This window comes from Cherax quadricarinatus, chromosome 31, assembly GCF_038502225.1.
Source record: "Cherax quadricarinatus isolate ZL_2023a chromosome 31, ASM3850222v1, whole genome shotgun sequence".
NCBI lineage: Eukaryota > Metazoa > Arthropoda > Malacostraca > Decapoda > Parastacidae > Cherax > Cherax quadricarinatus.
In genome coordinates this window covers 13,711,444-13,727,589 of record NC_091322.1, presented here as the reverse complement: position 1 = coordinate 13,727,589, position 16,146 = coordinate 13,711,444, and the positions used below count along the sequence as shown (strand labels likewise).

The window sequence follows — 16,146 nt, the reverse complement described above, 5'->3', positions numbered from 1 at the left end:
GCAAAATTTGTATTTAATGATAAGTTTTACACTCAGAAGTTTGGTATGGCAATGGGAAATCCTCTTTCACCTGTTCTTAGTAACCTATACATGGAATTTTTTGAAACAAGGTTGCTTAACACAATCCTCCCTAATAGAGCTAAATGGTTCAGATATGTTGATGATATTTTGTGTCTTATGCCCAAAAATGTAGATATACACCATTTTCTTGGAAAATTAAATAGCTTAGCCCTTTCTATAAACTTTACTGTTGAGTTTGAGGAAAATAACTCATTGCCTTTTCTAGATGTTTTAATTATTAAGGGTAATAATAAATTCAAATTTAAAATTTACAGAAAACCTACAAATAACTGTTCCTATGTCCACTATTATTCCTCGCATCAAGATAGAGTCAAACTGTCTGTTTTCTCATCAATGTTTTTGAGAGCTTTACGAATTTGTAGTCCTGAGTTCATAGATGAGGAAATATCCAAAATTTATGAAATAGGTAATGATTTAAAATACCCAAGAAATGTAATTGATAAATCTTTTAAAGTTGCTAGAAACACTTTTTATAATCCAAAAAGGGGCAACCAGCCTTATTCAACTAAAAATATGTTGGTTCTCCCTTACCATGAAAACTTGGTTGATATGCCTTCTCTTCTTAAGACTTTTAATATTAAAGTTGTATTCAAAAATCTTGATACAGTAAAAAAACTTTTGATAAAGAATTCCCCCCAAAATGCTGATGGATGTGTCTATAAGATTCCTTGTAACATTTGCGATAAAGTTTATTACGGTCAAACTGGTAAAAATCTCGAACTAAGATTAAAACAACATAAATATAGCATTAGAACTGGACAAGATTCCAATGCTCTATTTATTCATGTAAGAGATTTTAACCACCCAATTGATTTTCAAAAAGTTGAGAAAGTAGTATCAAGCAAGTCCATGGTCGACAGGAATATAATTGAATCTTGTTTCATAAAAAGCAGTTTTGACAATAATATGAATATTTCCTTTGGTTTATATAAATTAGATCCATTTATAATTAATAGAATTTGGGAAGAATTTAATAATACACTGGACAAATAATTTTTAAATTTTCTTGGGTAGAATAGCTTGGGGGTGAGTTGTGCAAGGGACCTATCCAAGTTGGCTCGCCGCGTGTCACGTGTTTAACCGTTGTGGGATCTGATAGTGAGGTGCTGGCCGGACCCTTTATATAGCTTCCTTGGATGTTTTACTTTCATAGTTCCTTGATAATGTGAGTAGTCACGAAAGCGCTTGGAATTTCTCTATTCTTTCAGAGTGGTTGTTTTGCATATGTACATATATATATATATATATATATATATATATATATATATATATATATATATATATATATATATATATATATATATATATATATATATATCGTTCGTCAATTTAAATATATTTAATAATGCATTAAATCTATGGTACATATTTTCTCGTTGCTCTCAGATCGATTTCCGCTGATTTACTGCAAAAACAAATTTTCGTTTTGCTAATTCGTTAGAGTGAACTCTTGCCAAATAGATCAAACTCTGCGATTCAGCTTAAACGGCACGACATAGTATATATATCAGAAAATTGAAAAATGATAAATTAATACACGCAGTGGAAACAAGTACTTCACACCCTGTCCCCTTCCTTCAGCATTTTATATCTCTGCGTATCTGCGTTCGTTGCTGCACGTTGACAGGCTCTGGCAGTTTCTCAGGCGTACATTTGTTGACATTCTGAACAGCCTTCTTGACAGTGTATATGGTGTCTCAGTGGTATTTAAAGGTCACCACAACACAACTTATCATTATTACGTTAACTCAATGGTTACTTCATAAACAACACGGAACGAGACTTCTCATGTAATACTGACAACAGTTAGTGTAACATTTTTATTATGCACCCCATATCCATCCTGTGGGCGGTAGTCAAAAGATTTCAGAGATACATAATGGGTTCAGGGACTGGACCGCGAAGGTGTGAGAGCCGAACAAGCTACAGTGGTATTGAACTATTTACACGTTTATATCTAGTCACAATCGAAATAATTTATTTTTGCAGATATTAATTAGGTCTCTCTCTTTCACACACACACACACACACACACACACACACACACACACACACACACACACACACACACACACACACACACACACACACACACACACACACACACACACACACACACACACACACACACACACACACACACACGCACACGCAGCCTAGAAGATGAACTGAGAATGCTGAAGCAGTATACAGAGCTAAAGACCAGAAGGGGCATGAAGAGCAGGGACACCAATACCTAAGAATTTACTATTAGTACAAAAATTAAAAATGAAATAACAAATAATTCCAAGTTGTTAAGAGACAGAGATAAAACAGTTACTGCTTCTGGCTGTGCTGGAAAAAAAAAGTAAAATCAAGGAGAGAAAGAATCAAGGATGAAACAGCAACACATATATGAGATGAGAAGAAGCATATTAGAGATGAGCATTCAAAAATATTGTGAGATACAGGAGAGTTGGAAAACAAACTATCACTCCCTACGAAAGCAAAAAGACGGTACAACATACAACCAGTGAAAAGCAGGGGCGCCATGAGTACACTAGGAGAAAAAACATTAAGTATCCGGGGGTCCAAGACTGTTGAACAGTCTCCCACCAGGCACAACAAAGGGAATTACCAATATACCCCTGGCTGCCTTCAAGAGAAAGCTGGACAGATACCTCGAGTCAGTATTCGATCAGCCGGGCTGTGGTTCGTACGTTGGACTACGTGCGGACAGCAGTAAGAGCTTGATTGATCAAGTCCTGATCCACCGAGAGGCCTGGTTAAGGACTGGGCCGCGGGGGCGTTGACCCCCCAGGAACACCCCTCAGGTAGACTCCAGGTATAGGTAAAGAGACTTGTTTGGGAGAAAAATGCGAAGAGTTGTAAGTAGGGAAAAATGTCTTGGTTGGAAGATGTTACAAGACGAAGAATTATAGAAAATCTTTTTTCCCAGAGTTGTTGACCAAAGGAAAGACTTAAAATACGATGTAGTAAATACTGCAACCATCAGAATTTTTACAAAAAAAAATACATGATGAAAAAATTACTGAAGACGGGGCAGGGCGACCATAACTCTGCTCGTGAGCTGCTATCAGATAATTGCCAGAAAAACAACGGTTATCATACACTAATGGTTTCTGAACCAGAGACGTAAATCAATAAGACACATGTGCAACACTTGGGTAGCTTTACTGAGGAGACATCTGGCCAGCCAGTAAAAGCATCATCAGTCCGATGGCGAGAATAATAAAGCAGACGGTGAAAGACAAAAGAAGTTTAAGGTGATCAGTCCGTCAGTCTTGAAAGGTGTTCGGTGTAAGTCCTAATGAAGACTGCATAGGTACCAAGGTACCCATTACAATATTACTACTAAGGTACCTATTACGACACTACTGCTAAGGTACCCATTACGACACTAAGGTACAACAAGGCATTTCGCAAGGCATGAATTTGCAGGACCAATTTCAGTTGTTGTGAGCTTCATTATGTCCTACTACTATTACCACTACTGCTGCTGTTATTGCTACTTCTGCTTTTACTACCACAACAACTGCTACTGCTGGCATTATTACCACTGTACTCATATACGAAAATGAAGGAAAGCCAGCATTAACCTATGTCAGAATACGACCCAACCTTAAGATAAAAAAATTCAGTATTCTGGGAAGTAAATTTTAGTTTTGTGAATTACAGAGTTTAACATATTTTTTTAGAAATATGCGAGGGTTTCTTAAGATGCATCAACTATAAGTGTTGCTTGGGTAATTTTAATAACATACAGCTCTTGAAAAAACACCATTTGGCAGCAATGTTCACGGGAAAGTTGGGAACCAGTAAAAAAAAAAAAAAAGGCTTACCCAGACCCAAAACACTTGCCACAGGCCAGTGGGACTCACCACAATAGAGACGACGACTCACCACACGCCCCAGAGGTTACACTTTACAACTAAGGGAGATGAGTTGAGACTTACTGGCAGTGTATGATGATGGGTCCCCCGACGGTGTGGTGACGATGCATGACGGCGTGCACCAGCTCAATCATTCCCATGTGGTGCATCCCTGCCACCTGGTCCCACTGGTAGTGGTAGTGACGCACCACACCGCCACCTCTACCTCCCTGCAACACAAACAAAAGTGATGCAGCACTTTTCTCTACAAAGTGGAAAATTAAATCACAAAGTATACTTGAGTTATCACGAAAATTATTATGTGAAGTTAAACCTGAGTGGGTTACTGAAATAATGAAGGCTCGATCCTCCGTCCACTAAACGGAAGATACTGGCACAACCTATAAAATAATACATACACTACCTAGAACAGAATACACCACACACACAACCTAGAACAGTATACCGCAGACACACACTAGAGCAGAATAAAGCAGACACAACCTAGAACAGAATACAGCAGACACACACAACCTAGAACAAAATACAGCAGAGGACACACTACTTCGAACAAGATACAGAAGATACAGTACCTTGAACAGGATACAGCGCGCGCACTACCTAGAACAGGATACAGCAGAAGATACAGTACCTAGAACAGGATACAGCACACATACTACCTAGAACAGGATCCAGTACACCCACATGGGGCCAGGAGCTGTGACTCGATCCCTGCAACCATAACTAGGTGAGCACAACCTAGAACAGGATATACTAGAAGGCACATATGCTACCTAGAACACAGGTGAAGCTGCCCCTGCCGTTACTGACTGCTGTGGAGTTATTAATGTTACTAGCGGCAATACTGTGTTGTGAAGCCTATTGTGGCCATCCTAGAACTAGTGTGGCCACCTTACGACTAGTGTGACCATCCTATAACTAGTATGACCGTCCTGTAACTAGTGTGACTATCCTATAACTAGTGTGGCCATTCTGAAACTAGTGTGACCATCCTATAACTAGTGTGGCCATGCTAGAAGTAGTGTGGCCATGCTAGAACTAGTATGGCCATGCTAGAACTAGCATGGCCATCCTAAAACTAGTGTGAGGGTCTCCTGGCATTAGTGAGGAAGTGTTCTAGCATAACGGTCATGCTACTGCTAACGTGGTTGCCACTACTACACCTTTATCAGAATGTGGCAGCAATACGCTCTATAAACATTGTCGCTAACGATACATATGTTGCTACGGTCATTGTATCTTAACATGTTCATGATGCACATGAAGTAAAAATATACAGGCATTGCAGCTTCAACACGGTTACAAATACTGTAGTCACTACTGGGGGTGTTACTGCTTGCTTCACCAAATACTAGTGCTGCTGTTACTTCTTTATTAACAATGTAACTAAACAAGCAGCATCTACTGAAATATTAGTAGTAGTAGTAGTAGTAGTAAGAGTAGTAGTAATAACAGTAGTAGTACTAGCAGCAGTAGCGTCATCTTACTCACAACAAAGCACTACAACTTACCGTAACTGTGCCACTATAAATGCTGTTATTTCTACTACTACAACTAAGCTACTTAGCAAAGGTTAACCAGCAGTGGTCTTACCACTTGCATGACGATGTCACTGACGTAGAAGTACGGGTTCTTCTGGCGTTGCTGTGCAAACTGCCGCTGATAACTGTTCTCCCACTGATAGGTCTTGCCCTGCCCTAGCAGCTTCTGGTGGTGTAGCAGCAACTCATTCATGTTGTGGTGTTGAGCGTATTGTTGGTGATGACTTTGGTAATCATCATCATGATGCTTTTGCTTTTCCTGCTGTAGGGAATACTGTGAGAAATAATCTTCCTTGCTAATATCAGAAGACTGGGACAGCTGATCATCTTTGTGACAGTCCAAATGCAGTGAGTTCAATTTCAGGTGCCAATCAATATTCTTCTTTCGATGATGCCACTTCTGTTTCAGTGCCTGGCACCGGTGACCATCCCTTTCTAGGGAATGATTGAGTTGCTGTTTCTCATCATATAACCGGCGCCAAGGCTGCACTTCCTGGTCGTCATCGTTGTCGTCATCGTCCTCCTCCTCCTGATCCTGCTGCTGCTGCTGCTGCTGCGGCGGCGGCGACGTGTGAAGTAGGATCTGCGAAGCTTGCTGAATCTTCCTCTCCATTTCCAGCTCTCTCTGCAGATGCCTTTTATCTAGCTTCCTATTCTCCACTTCCTCCATAGCTTTCTGCTCTGAGAGGTAGTCTTGGTAGGTGTGAGAGCTCCTATTCTTCAAACAGATGCAGGTCTTGGTATTGACAAAGTGATAGAGGACCTCCCCAGGAAGCGGCCAATACCGGGGAAACTGTTCCTGAACAAACAACATGCAACAATAACCAAAGTACTGTATATAAGTACATACATACATGGAGTTTGAGCATACTGAAAAATTTCTTGGGTTGACAGATACAGTAACATACATACATTCAATGGATAAACGAGACGGTAGAGAGTCGGGCTGTCAATTTACGGACCGCTATTAGCGTCTCTTTCCCCCCGTCCACCCTTCTGTTTATCCATATATGTCATGCCGATTAAGATGAACTGGCGTGTTTGGCCTATTTAGCAGGGTATCCCATACCGAATAAGCAGAATGAAAATTTCTTTTTGCCATAAATCAGCGGTAGCAAATCCGAGCATAACGAAAAAAAAATATCATAGATTTCAAGGAATATTAAATAAATTTACATTGACGTATTATATATATATATATATATATATATATATATATATATATATATATATATATATATATATATATATATATATATATATATATATATATATATATATATATATATATATATATATATCAAAATTTAGGTAAAAAAAAAATTGGGTTAGTTTATGGGAGGTTAGGAGGGGTTTTCTAAGTTTTGGTAGAAAAATAAGTCTTTATATCACTGTCAATGAAAAAAAAAATAGCTATCATTCTGCAAGAGAATTTTTTGAAAAAGTTTAAATTTTTAGGGAGTTCAGCCTCTTTGGCAAGTTTGGCTTATTGCGTACAACATATATTTTATTTTATATATTGAAAACATTGGCCGTTTCCCGCCAAGGTAAGGTAGTCCAAAAAAGACAAACCCCCACCACCATTCACTCCATCACTGTGTTGCCAGAGGCGTGCTTACACTACAGTTATAAAATCGCAACATTAACATCCCTCCTTCAGAGTGTTGGCACTGTACATGTACTTCCCATCTCCAGGACTCAAGTCCCGCCTGCCGGTCTCCCTGAATCCCTTCATAAATATTACCGTACTTACACTCCAACAGCACGTCAAGTCCTGAAAACCATTTGTCTCCATTCGCTCCTATCTAACACGCTCACACATGCTTGCTAGAAGTCCAAGCCCCTCGGACACAAAACCTCATTTGCCTCCTCCATCCAACCTTTCCTAGGCCGACCTCTACCCTGCCTTCCCTCCACTACAGATTTATACATTCTCGAAATCATTCTATTTTGTTCCACTCTCTCTACATGTCCGAACCATCTCAACAACCCCTCCTCAGCTCTCTGGATAATAATTTTGGTAATCCCAAACCTCCTCCTAATTTACAAACTACGAATTTTCTGCATTATATTCACACCACACATTGCCCTCAGACACGACATCTCCACTGCCTCCAGCCTTCTCCTTGTTGCAACATTCACCGCCTTTGTTTCACACCCATATAAGATCGTTGGTATAACTATACTCTCATACATTTTACTGTTTTTACTGGGAAAAGATCTCCCTGAATCCTTTCATAAATGTTGTTTTGCTTTCACTCCAACAGCACGTTAACTCTCAAAAACCATTTGCCTCACATATGCATACTGTATATCCAATCCCTTGCACACAAAACCTTCTTTACCCCATCCCTTCAACCATTCTTAAGCCTCCCCCTACCCCTCCTGCCCTCCACTACATATTTATGCACCCTCCAAGTCATCCTATTTTGCTCAATCCTCTCTAAATGTTCAAACGAACTCAACGACCTCTCCTCAGCCCTTAGTAACTCCACATTTCCTAATCTCCATGCTCCGAATTCTCTGTGTAATATTCAACTCATACTTTGCCGTCAAACGCGACATAAATTTTGCCTCCAGCTTCCTCCTCGCTGTAACATTCACAACCCATGTTTCACACCCATATAAAAGTATTGGTGCCACAATACTCTCATACATTCCCCTTTTTGACTTCATGGATAACGTTCTTTATCTCCACAAATGCCTCGAAGCACCACACAGAATAGCCAGATTTTCAATGTAAGGCAAAACTAATTTAGTTTTCCTGGAAGGCACGTCCTATAACAAGTTTTCTTGGCAGCCAATAACGCCTTCTCAACAAAGTCCCTAGAATATCTCAGTTTTGTGGCTATGTTAAATATCTTATTAATTTCATTATCAAAATACCCCGGGTTACAAATACGCGAAGCTCTACGGAACATTTTAAGGGAAAACACTCCCTTTAACCCTAGACTCATCACTGGAATAACAGTGTTTGTATGACTATACATTAACTGAGTTTCTGTACACTGAAAAAATAAATTTCCTGTCAACAGGATGGATTAGAGCATCTAGGACAAACAGTCTGACTGGCTGAGAGGTCAGAATAACATTATATATGGAAAAAATAATTACGAAGAAAATGAAAAAACACTAAAAAATTATCTTGTTTTTAAACAAGAGGAAAAGAGATATCATAATTACAGAATAAGATGCCTTATCAACTTCGAAAAAACATTATGCGAAAAGAGTGCAAATATGGCTTCCATGACAGTGTGTGTAGTGTTAGATGAGGTTCCAAGAGTTGGTGGGAAGTACTGTACGTATTAAAAACTTTTATCTAAGTTAATATATCTAATGTTTCCCACCAATTAAGTGTTACTCAAGACAAGGAACAGGGGAAACACTCCGAAGGAACACACTGAAGGGACACACTGAAGGAACACACTGAAGGAACATACTAAAGGAACACACCAAAGGAACATACTAAAGGAACACAATGAAGGAACATACTAAAGGAACACACCAAAGGAACACACTAAAGGAACACAATGAAGGAACATAGAAGGAAAACATTGAAGGAACACACTGAAAGAACACACACAAGAAACACATTAGAAATACACAAAAGAAACACACAAACACATTGAAACACATTAGATATACACAAAAGGAACACACACATAAGAAACACACAGGGGAAACACAAGGGAACAAGGGGACACAAAGAAGAAACACATTAGAAATAGAAGAAATACACAAAATGAACACACAAGAAACACTTTAACCGTCACTCATTCCTTTACTATCAACCTCTAAAAACTAAACATCTTCCGCAAAAAACAGCTGAAGTGAGAAAAGGTGGAATACAGCTATAACTAGAAACAGGTAATACCACACACTCACCAAATTAGCGTCATTGTGTATCAGCATGATGATGATGGAGGCACCAGAGTCCTTCACCATCCTCCAGAAGTCACCGATGGTGTGTGAGAGAGGGTGAGGGGTCACCAGCATCTCCTGGTACCCGTTCTGGAAGCACACATCACCACGTTATTGCTACCCTCGTAAAAAAATCAGCTGACATGGATCATGGCAATATGATTCCTTCTGTGGTGTCGTTGGTCCTGTGTCGGAGTTCGAGAGAGTGGCAAGAAGCAGTCTAGAGTGTGGCAAGAAGCAGTCTAGAGTGTGGCAAGAAGCAGTCTAGAGTGTGGCAAGAAGCAGTCTAGAGTGTGGCAAGAAGCAGTCTAGAGTGTGGCAAGAAGCAGTCTAGAGTGTGGCAAGAAGCAGTCTGTCTAGAGTGTGGCAAGAAGCAGTCTAGAGTGTGGCAAGAAGCAGTCTAGAGTGTGGCAAGAAGCAGTCTAGAGTGTGGCAAGAAGCAGTCTAGAGTGCGGCAAGAAGCAGTCTAGAGTGTGGCAAGAAGCAGTCTAGAGTGTGGCAAGAAGCAGTCTAGAGTGTGGCAAGAAGCAGTCTAGAGTGTGGCAAGAAGCAGTCTAGAGTGTGGCAAGAAGCAGTCTAGAGTGTTGCAAGAAACAGTCAGGGGTGTGGTGTGTGTAATAAACGGTAGAGCCTACTAACAGAAGCACGTGTGTGTGGTAATCGTTCACCTTGTGGAAAGAAAGGAGGACGATAATGATGAAGAAAAGGGAAAGGAAAAGAAGATGGAAGGTTGGTTAACATTAAGAAGGACGAGAATGAGAGAAGAAAGATGGGGAAGTAATTGAAATAAAAAGTTAAAAGAAACATGAAGCAAATTCGTACAACCATTAATACACGTAAGACTGAACAATTGTGACATAAGATTAAGGACTGTACTGAACTGGTTATCATAATACAGTCGTAAGATTGTGTGATACAAAGTGTAATATATGCCCTTCATTCTCATGTAATCTTATACTGTGTCTGGCATAGCTGAAAACACTGTAAAAGTCCACTATACAAACGACGACTAAAAATTTTCTCTTTTGACTATGACATAACATGTTAAAAAGTTAAATCCCCTTTTCGTTTGCAGCTGCGTCGATACGTTCATTTGCACATAGTGGAACCACAATAACTTAAACATTCATCAAACACAAATCTGTTTTCTAAATAACTGAATTATTAAATCAAAAGCCTTAGCATCATTGTTGAGGGTGTTGAGGATGGCCACGAGCGTGGTGTTGGCCCGGGGCCAGACAGGGCCACCTATATCAACTCTGTAAGAGCAGAGTTTCATAAACTCGCAAAACTTAGGTGGTCGTAGAAACCACCAGACAACTCTCAGTCTCAACCATTCTCATATTTTCCTCAACGAGAATGGTCAAAGTTTCCGCAATTTTTTTTGTTCAAGCTTCTTTGTTCCTTCAACATATTTCTACTAGTATTTGTGTTTGGAAATCAAGGAAAAATAAATGATCTGCAAGAAAATATTAATATTTTAATTGTTATGTAATATTCACAACAATGATGATACAAATATATATATATATATATATATATATTGGCAGTTTGGAGGGATATGTTGTGTATCTTTATACGTATATGCTTCTAAACTGTTGTATTCTGAGCACCTCTGCAAAAACAGTGATAATGTGTGTAGTGAAAGTGTTGAATGATGATGAAAGTATTTTCTTTTTGGGGATTTTCTTTCTTTTTTGGGTCACCCTGCCTCGGTGGGAGACGGCCGACTTGTTGAAAAAAAAAATAATATATATATATATATATATATATATATATATATATATATATATATTATATATATATATATATATATATATATATATATATATATATTGTATTGTAACCACAAACTAGTGGCATTTAATTAATAAGAACACTCCGACTAGCCGAGGGCTCCAACCCATGTTGTTTTGGCCCGCCTCATGGTAAGCGAAAATCACACAACGCTCTAACCCACACCACAGGACCACCCAATCCTACAAAGATCACACACGTGTGTGTGTGTGTGTGTGTGTGTGTGTGTGTGTGTGTGTGTGTGGAAGAAATCACAACAAAACGCGTGATTGCAAACATCTAAAAATACCACAGTGAAAATAGAAAGAAAAAACCTAAGCGGTCAGTTTTTTCCTGTTTTCACTTTTAAAGATTATATAATGGCAGAAAATTCACACAAAGAGCAGTGTGGTGGTTTGTGGTACAATAAATACCAAACATATAAGGTAAATGTCTAAAACTATCAAAATACATAAGAGGACCATTTTCTTAATTACAAATGGTGCGTAATTACACGTATTAGGCTCATACAGAAATGTGTTTTCCATCGTTCATAACAATAATTGTAACTGCAGCTGCAACACAGTGTTGCAGTACACGTGAAAGAAAAATACTCATAACGGAAGACTGCATTACCGCAGGAGATAACCATGGCTGGGTGTGTTACTTCAACAGGGAAATGACAAGAAAGCGCCTTGATGCTGGTAAAAGGCTCCTGATCTGAGGGATTGGAGCTCCTCTCTCTACTTTTCTCTCATCATCCCTAACTGCCTCCCATTCCTCATGCTGCTGTTACCCTTATGGGTTTAGTGTTACCCGATCAGTCATATAAAAATTGACTTTCCTTCGAGCTAGCACACAGTGGTAGTGATCAGCGTTTACACTGGTGGTGATCACATAATAATGGTATATAACACCTACCAGTTGCTGAGACTCGTCTGCCACATTCAGGTATCTTCATTGTAAAAACGTATCGCCTGCACGGCCAACTTAATCAGTCGAATACAGGCTAATATAGCACTGGATACCACAGATGCGTAAAAGCAATTTTGTGATCAGTCCCTCAGCCTTCATAGGTAGTGGTGGTGAGTCATGAACCGGGACCATTCTTACAAGTTGCTTATAGTAAACAACAGTTAGCAGTAGAGCTGCAGGTATTTCATGTACCAATATAACCTGGCCTTCTGAAGTTTCATGAATTTACTAAGCCCTATAATATAATTTTCAGCTATATTTTTTCTTTCATGTATAACTCGAGATTGAGAGAATATTCGACTGGCTTCAAATTTCCAACATAGGTGTAGTATAACAAGGACAAGGTTCATGCCACTACTGGCAAGTGCGGCTGCCCTCTGCTCACTGTTATATAAGTCATTCCAAAGACAAATGTGTACAACACAGTAGTGTTAAATTCATCAGAAGTGAGAATTCTCTAAGGGTCATAATACAACAGGGGAATGGAAGCCAAGTTTGATCCTAGGAAGGACAGGCAAGCTTCAGTTCTTTAGCTCTTTAACATCCCGGAGACCCCTTTCCCCCCAAGAGTTAAATTACTGTAGTAGTTACATTAGTGTAGGACTTACATTAACTACGGTCGCGTTGATGTAGTCTTGCCTGAGCTGCTGCTCTGCGTCGTAGGCTTCACAGCTCCTCAGTCTCAAGCTCAGAGGTTTCAACTTGTAGCGGTAACGGTTCACTGTAAGACACTCTCATTAAAACATAAAATGTAACCAATGGTAATAGCTCTTATTACAATGCCTTTTAATGATATCAACAATCATTTAAAATCATGCTATGCCGACTGGAAAAAAAAGTATATTAGGCATATATGTTCTTTACTAAAATACATACAAACACTTGATTTATATATATATATATATATATATATATATATATATATATATATATATATATATATATATATATATATGTGTGTGTGTGTGTGTGTGTGTGTGTGTGTGTGTGTGTGTGTGTGTGTGTGTGTGTGTGTGTGTGTGTGTGTGTAAAAATTAATAATTTTGTACCAAAAGAAGCTTAGAAAATTTACCTAACCTTATTATAACAAGCACAATTTAATTTAGCCTAATCCAAGTATGTAAATATATTTTAGATAAGTTCACAATAATTTATTAATAAACAAACACAATCAAATATATTCGTTAGGTTCAGAATGATTTTTGCGAAATTATTGCATACACAAATTTTTCGCTTGCCCTATTTGGCAAGAAGTGCGTTGCTATTTAAGCCAAAATCGCAAGTTTTACTTATTATATATATATATATATATATATATATATATATATATATATATATATATATATATATATATATATATATATATATATATATATATATATATATATATATATATAAAACACTGCCTCCCACCTAGGCTGGGTGGCCAGAAAAAGAAACACTTTCACCATTATTTATTCCATTACCGTCTTACCACAGGCGCGTGATACTACAGTTCAGATGCCCCTCCAAACCGCAAATATCCCCCACCTCTCCTTCAGAATACAAGCACTGTACTTCCCGCCTCCAGGACTCAAGTGCGGCTAACCGATTTCCCTGAAACCCTTTACAAAATGTTACCTTGCTCACACTCCAACAGCTCGTCAAGTCCCAAAAACCATTTGCCTCCACTCCTACCAAACACGCTATCCTACTTTGCTACATCCTTTCAATGTCCAAACCACCTCAACAAGCCCTACTCAGCCCTCCGGATAATAATTTTAGTAGTCATGTACCTTCTAATTTCCAAGCTACGAATTCTCTACATAATATTCACATCACACAATGCTTTCAGACACAACATCACTGTTTCCAGTCTTCTTGTTGCAGCAATCACACCATATAAGTGTTGGTACCATTATACTTTCATACATTCTCTTCCTTGTCCAAATACATCACCCTGGGGCTTTCGTTATCTCTCACATTATTGAGGAATAATAAAACTAACAAAAAAATAAATACAGCATAGAACAAAGATGCACCTAACTAATTATATGTACAGTCAGTGGATTATCTCACATATGGGCCAGTAGATGACTAACAGTAAACAGTGAAATTTGTCAACACTGCGTAAAATCCTCACAGATTTTATATACCATGAACGAATTAATTTCATACAATCAGTGGCGTCGTAAGGCGGGGGGGAGGCGGACCGCTCCGTGTGACACCACAGAGCCTCTAAAGAAGGTAACACTAATACACAAAACAGTGCTGCACTAACATAAGAGAAGAATCCTTCGTTTCTATACAGCCTCTTATATGATTACAGAGTACAAATAGGTCTACATAGGGAAAATTATTGATTTTGATGATGTGATAGATGATTTTGCAGGATTGAAGGCAAGGAAATGTAAGATCAGATCAAGGTCAAGGTCAAATTGGAACTAGTGTTTCTCGGATATTGCAAGTTTTGTTTTTGCATTATTGATGAATAAATGTAGGATCGGTTGGCTGTACTCAAAGTGGTACTTGAGTTTATGTTTCCTCAATATAACTAAGATTATTTATTTTATCATTAATAAAGTTGAGAAGTATTCTCCTGTTCGGTTTATGGCCCTTAAACGTTCTCAGTGTTAAACATTAGTCACTACGACAAGGTCCTAAATGCACTAGAAGACAAAGAGAATGCAGATGTAATATATACAGACTTTGCAAAAGCCTTCGACAAGTGTGACCATGGCGTAATAGCGCACAAAATGCGTGCTAAAGGAATAACAGGAAAAGTCGGTCGATGGATCTATAATTTCCTCACTAACAGAACACAGAGAGTAGTCGTCAACAGAGTAAAGTCCGAGGCAGCTACGGTGAAAAGCTCTGTTCCACAAGACACAGTACTCGCCCCCATCTTGTTCCTCATCCTCATATCCGACATAGACAAGGATGTCAGCCACAGCACCGTGTCTTCCTTTGCAGATGACACCCGAATCTGCATGACAGTGTCTTCCATTGCAGACACTGCAAGGCTCCAGGCGGACATCAACCAAATCTTTCAGTGGGCTGCAGAAAACAATATGAAGTTCAACGATGAGAAATTTCAATTACTCAGATATGGTAAACATGAGGAAATTAAATCTTCATCAGAGTACAAAACAAATTCTGGCCACAAAATAGAGCGAAACACCAACGTCAAAGACCTGGGAGTGATCATGTCGGAGGATCTCACCTTCAAGGACCATAACATTGTATCAATCGCATCTGCTAGAAAAATGACAGGATGGATAATGAGAACCTTCAAAACTAGGGAGGCCAAGCCCATGATGACACTCTTCAGGTCACTTGTTCTATCTAGGCTGGAATATTGCTGCACACTAACAGCACCTTTCAAGGCAGGTGAAATTGCCGACCTACAAAATGTACAGAGAACTTTCACGGCGCGCATAACGGAGATAAAACACCTCAATTATTGGGAGCGCTTGAGGTTCCTAAACCTGTATTCCCTGGAACGCAGGAGGGAGAGATACATGATTATATACACCTGGAAAATCCTAGAGGGACTAGTACCGAACTTGCACACGAAAATCACTCACTACGAAAGCAAAAGACTTGGCAGACGATGCACCATCCCCCCAATGAAAAGCAGGGGTGTCACTAGCACGTTAAGAGACCATACAATAAGTGTCAGGGGCCCGAGACTGTTCAACTGCCTCCCAGCACACATAAGGGGGATTACCAACAGACCCCTGGCAGTCTTCAAGCTGGCACTGGACAAGCACCTAAAGTCAGTTCCTGATCAGCCGGGCTGTGGCTCGTACGTTGGTTTGCGTGCAGCCAGCAGCAACAGCCTGGTTGATCAGGCTCTGATCCACCAGGAGGCCTGGTCACAGACCGGGCCGCGGGGGCGTTGACCCCCGGAACTCTCTCCAGGTAAACTCCAGGTAAACTGGTCATGCAGTAGTGACGTAACTGGAGTTTACTCCCCC

At 39.4% G+C, this 16,146-nt stretch overlaps 1 protein-coding gene across 1 annotated transcript in view; it reads right to left on the bottom strand.

Moving 5' to 3' along the window:
* Positions 1–16,146, bottom strand: part of LOC128699169 (uncharacterized) — a 135,190-nt gene that overhangs the window by 37,157 nt on the left and 81,887 nt on the right. Inside the window, exons 8-11 of the mRNA XM_053791730.2 lie at positions 12,796–12,908; positions 9,401–9,526; positions 5,568–6,314; positions 4,038–4,183 (exon numbers count right to left, since the gene is read on the bottom strand). Coding sequence (XP_053647705.2) covers positions 4,038–4,183; positions 5,568–6,314; positions 9,401–9,526; positions 12,796–12,908 — 1,132 coding nt within the window. The remainder of the gene's footprint in view (positions 1–4,037; positions 4,184–5,567; positions 6,315–9,400; positions 9,527–12,795; positions 12,909–16,146) is intronic.